We start from the raw sequence: 8,444 nt of genomic DNA, 5'->3' as shown, positions 1-8,444 counted from the left end.
AGGAGTTATATGCTTTATTACAAAAAGTTCAAATTAAGATACTTTGCCTTGTTAGATTTTTTTTTTTTTTTGATGCAAATCTAGTGTCATTTGTACATAAGACCAGTGGTTCCCAACCCTGGTCCTGGAGGCACCCCAACACTGCACATTTTGCATGTCTCCTTTCTCTGACCAATTTCAGGTCATGGAGTCTCTACTAATGAGCTGACGACCTGAATCAGGTGTATTTGATTAAGGAGACATGCAAAACGTGCAGTGTTGGAGTGCCTCCAGGACTAGAACATCATACTAAATTAAATTTCTACTGTAGAACATCATAGTTGTTCTCAAGATTTTACTGCCAATATATTGTCCACCATAATCTTTTTAAAGGGTGGTGTTAATAAATAAATAAAATAAATAATATAGATAAAAAATATATATTTATTTGTCACCTAACCATCCATATACATATACAGAATTTTCAAAACATTTTCATTTCAAAATAATGACGATGCTGTACTGCCATGTTGGGACCTTAAATTCTCCCAAGCCGAACTTTATGAAAATAATGGTCTCTTAGTAGAAATCTTGATAAATAATTTGTCAGGAGAGTGCATAGTGCTTTTAAAGTCTGCAGATACTTCACATATCTTGGGAGGTACACAGTAGTCCTGAGATTGGCTCTGTTCTACTGCATCCACAGGTTTTACTGTGAGTCTGATGTGAATTTGTTAATTATCTCATACTAAGCACTCAATTCCAAAACGCTTGTGCCTCAGGAGAGCATCCTTACTGATTAACAGTGCTTATCACTGCATGAGTAAATGAAGGGTAAATAACAGTCACATCAAGACATGGAAAAACATGACCTCTTGACATCCTCAAAAAAAAAAAACCTTAAAATATGATATTACTATAAAAGTGTTAAATAATTAGTAATTAAAATGATATCAAATTAATTATAAAATTATTTTAGATTTTTTAAATAATTATTTTATAGCTTGGATATACCTATATCTTATTTCTTATTCATAATCTATGTGTAAAGGGCTGCATTGTGTTCATACATAAGCCTGTTACTCCTGCATGTTCTATGAACACAAGCCTTTGTGCATTAAAGTAATTGACACTAACCAAACAGCACCTATTCATTCGAAATTTCGCATTTCGAAGTTTGGCATTCATCATGAGAAGAGCAAAAAGTATTCATAATAGAAAGAGGCACATTTTAGATATATTAAGGCACAATGTCTGACACTTTTTGGAGAGCACTTTCACCTTTTGGTTCCCATAAAGGGTTCCTTTGTGATTCTCCTCATACGCTACAACACTGCATCATTTTGAAAACAGACCACCATAAAACAAGAGCCCTTCTATACAGCACAAGAGAAATATATTTGAGAATATATATGCTTTTTTGTGTAACACTGATAGAAGCAACAAGTGCTTGTGTATGTTGCTCTATCATCATATTAAGTGGTGCCACTGATGGCGTTGCAATGCAAAATGCAATATGTCCATTAGGAATAGCAAGCTGACCTCTAAAAGATCAGTATGACAGTGATATATTACATAGTTTGCTCCAATCATGCAGAAATTTAAGGGAACATAACAAATAGTGAGATAGCAAATTGGGTCATGCTGTGTCAGATCTGAATGACCTAGTTCTTACGGCCTTTTTTTCTGATATGGCCTGGAGAGAATGTTCTACTTTCAAAAGTGGCAAAAGTTCTAATCACCATCGCCGAACAGCAAATACAAAAGTTTCTTCTTTGAAATTCAGAGCAAACAAACCAGCTGTAATGTACTCAACAGTCTGGTATTGGTATTTGACAGTGTTTACAAATGCAAGAAAGAGCACATCTAAGAAAACTCACAACATGATATTGTTTACAGCATTATATTGTCTACAGCTGTTGATAAATATTAAGGCAGCTTTATATTTTTGTATGTAAAAATCCATTTTTACTTTGCGAATGTAAGACAACTAAAGGAAATCATTATTTCCAAAAGAAAACAATTGGCTTTTACATTTTCATTGTACTTATTCAAAAACTACTATTTAGAAAATATTTACTTTTAAAATGTTCATAAAAAGATAACTAAATCAAATAATTGTTCCCAAAATGAAATAATTGCTTTCTACATTGTCATTATACTAATACAAATAAATTATCTGGAAAATAATTATAAACCGAACAAATTATGGGGAAAAAGAAAGAAAAAAATACAATTAATGTTGAATTCAATTGAATTCTCACCAGAATGAAATATTTTTGTTAAATTTAGTGAATGTAAACATAAAAATAATTAACGCTGACAGCCCTGAAAAAATACATTTTAAAACTAAATAAATAAATAATTAAATTCAAGTTTATTTGTATAGCGCTTTTCACAATACAAATCGTTGCAAAGCAACTTTACAGAAAATTAAGTTTCTACAATATATTTAGTAGCTTATCAGTGGTGACTGTCAGTTAATGTACATATGGCAGAAATGTACAGAAAAATCAATTAAAGACGTAATCAAACAGACAATGAACACTATTAACAGCAATTATTATATGATGCTATCAAACTTATAGCAAAATGTGGTAGTTCTGTATGTTGTTTCAGGGTTGGCATCATCTGAGGTCCTCTGAGGGGTTGGCTGGCATCATCTCTTCTTAGGTGTTCTGGATCCACAAATAAACACATAAAACAAACAAATAGACCCCCCCCCCCACACTTGCAGACCCCAGTTTGAAAATCCCTGGTTCACAGAACACAACTTTAGGCCTGCTGGCATATTTGTGAGATGAGTGCTATATTTTGGTTAAAATATCATGCTCCTCTAGAGGTCAGTGCAGTTCAAACAATACTTGAACTTACTGGAATAAAGTCCTTATACTCATTACTCATGCTGGGTATTATGAATAGAAAAATAAATGTTTCACTGCACTCAATATTATTGATCACTAAACTACCTAAAAGTGGTTTCATGATTTTTGCAGCAAACTCACATTGTACTATAGGACAACACAGCTATTTATCCATTAAAGAAAAACAAATATCAAAGTAACTGTGGAAAAACGAAGAATTTACAGATAACAGAGTTGCATTCAATACCATTAACATACCTTTGTCATTTTCACCTCACTTTTTTGTCACCTGACGATCTTCTCAGCCTTCTTTTCATTTCTCTCTCTGCAGCCCGTCCAGGCTTCTGGTACGCTTCATCGGTGTGACACAAGCAGACACACACCGTGCACCTTCAGCAATAATACACCTCTGATGGAAGGCAGTTGCCTTTGGAAACCTAGAGAGAGAAAGAGGGGTCTTAAGGGGCTTACTATTAGCTGCTTAAAATTCTTCTGATGTAACCAGTGCATAGCCACTGGAAACAAAAACATCAATGCATTCCCACCAGAGTGGCACTTTCACCCTATTTTGTTTACTCTTGGTGGTGTTGTGTTCCAGACGTCTTTTTTTTTTTTAACAGTTGAGGAAACTAAATAATGAGTTCTTTCACTGAGCGAGTCAGTGTGAAGGCAACACTGTTTATCTTTATATCTTCAGCGGTGGCAGACAGCTTCATACAGTGTCACAGGCATACTGACACAAGGTGCCTTGACATTCAAAATGGCCAGAGTACAGGCTGTCGGGGTGAGAGAAACTTTAAAAAAAATTATTATTTTTGTAGAGTCAAAACACTCAGAGGAATTCCTGTGGTTGTGTCAGACCAATACCGAAATGTCAGGTAGTTGAAATTCCTTTGTTTACTCACCAGGATAGATGTGCGGGGTGTGTGGATCTTTATAACATATAAGGTTTCAGTGAAAATGTCACTCTGAGGAATGGTCGTTGGATCATAAAGTGATAATCATAAAAGTTTTTGGCATATAGTGGTTCGTTATTGGCATTGATGGTTTCATGAAGAAACTTTAACATCCATAGAACCTCTCTGTCGCACAAAAGGTTCTTTACACTTTTAAAAATAAAGGTTTTTTTTTATGTCAGAAACATTTGAATAATCTAAAGACCCTTTTGTACAACTGAAAGGTTCCATGGATGTTAAAGCTTCTTGATGGAACCAGATGCCAATAAAGAACCTTTATTAGTGCAAAAAGGTTCTTTAGATTATTAAAATGTTATTATTAAAATGTTCTTTACACTTAAAAAAATGGTACTTTTAAGAACTGCTCACTGAAAGGTTCTACGGAGAAACCAGAATGGTTCTTCAATGTCATTGCTGTAAAAATTTCTTTTTATGGAACCTTTATTTTTAAGAACCAACACTGAACTGACTGGAGGTGAATAATGACACTATATCATCTTGTTAGAGACTTTGGATTTGTCTCATATTTTAAGAAGTTTGCATCATTGATTCTGTTATTTTCCTGTTTAATACTGTAAAGCTGATTTGAAGCAATCTGTATTGTATAAAGCACCATATAAATAAAGGCGACTTGACAAGATTGCACATCATTTAAACTTTAAGCACATTATGCTAATGAGATTAAATATTAATACTTAATGGGGGAGCAGGTGTGTCTGGTCTGAAGGTACTCTCAGGAGGCTGTAGGATTTGTTTTGATGTGGTGATGGGAGATGGACACTCAGTTTGCAACTGGTGTAACTGGTGATATGCCTCATGGCAACAGTCAGACATCCCCACACTGGAGTAAGCAAATACACGGTAGACTCACTGGCCAGCTGTTACGTTAGGTAATTAAGAGCTGAGGCATGCTTCTGGGTATGAGAAGCCCCTGCACTGGGGGTGATGGACTGACAGCCAGAGGCTAGCTGTTTGGCAATCCACAACACAAGACTAAACATTGCAGTGGTTTACTGACCCACGTGCCCCAGACTGGATACCACAAGCTGAAGTACCTCCAGGGAGATGCCTCTGAAGATGCTGCCACTGTATTTAATGTGAAGGACACAGTATTGGACTTTATTCAGGGTAGATGAATAAAGTAATTTGGCTGATTTACGATTTTTTATTTAATAATGTTTGCAATATATATTTAATTTATTTATTTTTATTTAATTGTTTTTAAATATAGGTTTAATGTCTAAAATAATGTGATAAATAATGACTTTCTAATGCAATCGAAAAGGTGTTGCTGTAATTACAGTACCTCTTCATGAACTAATTCTTGTGGTTACCAAAGGTGACACATTTACCATTGTTCAGTGATTTTTTCCCTCCAGATGAAATAGAGTAATTTCAATAGGAATCTGCTCGACCTGGAATTTCACTTGAACACAAATTAGTCACACTGACCAACAAAAAGCTGCTTGGTTTGAATGCGACTTCTGTGTGAGCTTCTGTGTAGCTTTATTTGAAACATTACTACAATATACATTTTGCAGAAGTTTCGCTAATGTTTCCAGGTGTGGTTGAATCATAATGTGGTTGAATCAAAAAAGCTGTGCTTTTTTATTTGGAGGCCTTCCAAGCCTTAATTGTACAATTGAATACTACACGCACCCTGTGTATAATAATTAAAAAGATTTTAAAGAACTGATTTGTAGCATATCTGTACTCTGTAGTACTGCATCATTATGATGCCTGAAAATGTCAGCATGTTTGAGTTCAAAGTTCAGGTATGTCACATGAGACTCTAAGTCATACAATCTGGTTGACTGGCACCCACTCTTGAATTTATGCAGGCATACATATACTATAAAATATTAGCATCTGGTCAGAAAGGTAATCTTTAAAGGGACCATGATCTGCCTTTTTAATTATTATTTTGTACTTCCTGAGTCCCCCCCTCATCACAACGCTCCGTTTGAAAAGGTGTGGCGGCTTGTAGACTCGGAAGTAAACGTCCACTGCTATGATTGGCTAACAGCTGTGTATGTTTGACAGCCTACATCCTTCATAGATGTAAGAAGGATCTATGTGAAAACGCATAAATACTCAGTAACTTACATATCAAATGATCTGTAATAACAGACAAAGCAATAGTGACCATGTAATAAAAACAGTTACTTACACTTGTGTTTTGCGACATTACTGTCAGATCCAATATTTTTGGCACAGCATTGTCATTAAAAATAAAGTTCATCCACTGATCACTCTTTCCTAATGTTGGGATCAGAATGAAGGCAGTGCAAATACTTTGTTTTTCCACAATTTGGCACTGCACAGCATCTTGTCTTCGGGGCCATCTTTATTATTTGGTTTCTGCTTAGACCTGTGTTTGCTGCTCTCATTATTTGCACTACATGCACGAATCGATGGGCGGGGCTAAACAGGCTGTGATGTAGAAGCAGGCATTGATCTTCTGGGGAGGCGGTGCTTATAACCACACTATTATGTCATAAAGTGGCACATTACACAACCTATCGTTTTGGCAGATTGACTTCAATATAAGCTGTTTTTAGACTAACAAGAAAGTTTTGAGTTCTGAAACGTACAGGATGTTTTTTATAGTACAATACGTCAAAAGATCAAGGGAATGTTATTTCTCAGTTCATGGCCCCTTTAAACTGCAGACTCTGTATGAATTTAGCTCAATGAGCTGAAGAACCAACATAATTCTGCTTCCAGTCTAAATGTGTACTGTCTCTTTAACTGACCGTTGCCTTGAGTAAACATTACCGTGCGCACTACTATTTCACACAGAGCGCTGTTGCTGCCTCTGCAACTACCAGAACTTCAAAGAGCCGTGGACGCCATCCATTACTTGGTAAGAGAGGAAGTAACTCATCAAAAGTGCAATTCTTTACTGGAGACTTTAACCGCAGGACTCCCCGTGGGTTCGCCGCTGCGTCTGATGGGCTTCCCCTGTCTGCGACTCACACCAGGAAGTGAGTGAGCAGGTGAGACGCACCTGTTCAGAACGCAGACTGAAACTCTGATGGCATAATATCTTATGGCTGGCAAACAGGTTGGATAGCTGATATATATGCCAAAACGCACATCACGCAATTATTCCAAACAGCAATTCGCCGATAAAAAGAAGACATGGACTTAGACCTGAACTGGGCTCCAGAGCCGGATTACGTGTTGCGCTTTTGAAATCTTACCTCCGCGACCTATACAGGTGGGACGCGAAACTGTTCACACGAGTTTCGGACACTGTTATGGGGAATCAAGTGGAGAAATTTATCCATTTAAATTACAATGAATTACCCACGACTGACCCTAATGGGTGCGACCTAGAGGACGACACTTCCCGGATCGGTGTGTCTTATATTTTCTCTGCTGATGACAACGAGCAGGAGGACAACATCGATGAGACAGAAATGGAAGGTGTTAAACATTACGACTTCCGCAGTGGATTAGAATGCGCGGTATATTATCGCGACGAGTGCATATACGACAGGAATAGCAGGTTCGGTGAAGTGGGAACCCTGTCGTGGGAGAACTTGGCGAATAAATGCAAACCCGGTGACCTGATGGAGTTTGTGGCTATCGGTCAGTACCCGCACTGGGCCGTTTGTGTTGATGACCAACAGGTGGTTCATATGCATAGAAACGAGATTAAATGCGACGTTCTTTTCGATGCCAGTCAAGGTAAAAGGGGCAGAATTGTGAACGACCTGTATAAGTTTCGCGCGCTGAGCCCGGATGTTGTGGTGCAGAATGCCATGGAACAAGTGGGGATGAAAGAGCGAGACATTTGCTGGAAGAACTCTGAATGCTTCGCTGCCTGGTGCAGGTTTGGCAAACGCGAATTTAAAATTGGAGGCGAGATACGTATCGGGAAGCAGCCGTACAAGATGAAACTGCAGCTGTCGGAGAAGAAAAGTCACGTTTTGGACTTTCAAAGTTTAGAGGATTTGATCATGGAAAAGAGGAGAAACGATCAAATGGGAAGGGAAGCCGTTATTCAGGAACTGGAGAATCATTTAAATTGCACAGAAGACACAGAATGATTACAATTGTAACTGATGGATCAAAGAGGGAGGTTCTCTAGTGGGCAGACAGCCTCATCATGGCTTTGTTTGTAATCACCTCAAGCACAGGGGCAGTGTTGCAATTTTAATCAGTTTCTCAAGAGACTTTTCCTTCAGCAGCACTTTTATAAATTGGACAACTTCATCTTTTTGCAATGATAATCCTGGTGTTTTTGTAGTAAGGAATTGATCTTTCCCTCACTTTGCTGTATTCACATCCAAGGGAACGTTTTATGAAAGCCTTTCCATATCACCTTCTAATGATCATAGTATTTTCTTTTGAGGACTGGCAAAGTATGTATTCCCTTGACACATTATTTCAATAGAGTATTTTTACTTAAGTACCGTTTTGTTCTTCAGCATTGGATTGTGATATAATCAATATGACATTTTGTTGTTTAGCTTCAGTTGTCTCATCAAGTACTGTATAAACCTGCAGCCTATATTTTTTTGCTACTGAACTTACTATATTCAAATGTTATTCATGCATGCAAAGAAGATATTTTCATTCAGCGTTCAATTCAGATAAACTCTTCTGTTCGGTTTGATTGATGGAATTGGTATAT

The 8,444-nt window shown here is 37.2% G+C and overlaps 1 protein-coding gene across 1 annotated transcript; it reads left to right on the top strand.

Annotated features, from left to right (window-relative positions):
• Nucleotides 1-6,564: 6,564 nt before the first annotated feature.
• lratd2b (LRAT domain containing 2b) lies at nucleotides 6,565-8,429 on the top strand. The gene has a single exon (XM_016445774.1). The coding sequence runs from the start codon at nucleotides 7,063-7,065 to the stop codon at nucleotides 7,855-7,857; it is 795 nt and encodes a 264-aa protein (XP_016301260.1). The 5' UTR covers nucleotides 6,565-7,062; the 3' UTR covers nucleotides 7,858-8,429.
• The last annotated feature ends 15 nt before the right edge of the window (nucleotides 8,430-8,444 follow it).

The sequence above is a fragment of the Sinocyclocheilus anshuiensis genome, unplaced genomic scaffold (genome assembly GCF_001515605.1).
Source record: "Sinocyclocheilus anshuiensis isolate Anshui unplaced genomic scaffold, SAMN03320099.WGS_v1.1 scaffold43, whole genome shotgun sequence".
Classification (NCBI taxonomy): Eukaryota; Metazoa; Chordata; class Actinopteri; order Cypriniformes; family Cyprinidae; genus Sinocyclocheilus; species Sinocyclocheilus anshuiensis.
Note: the sequence above shows the minus strand (reverse complement) of the source record. Positions and strands in the feature narration are given on the sequence as shown.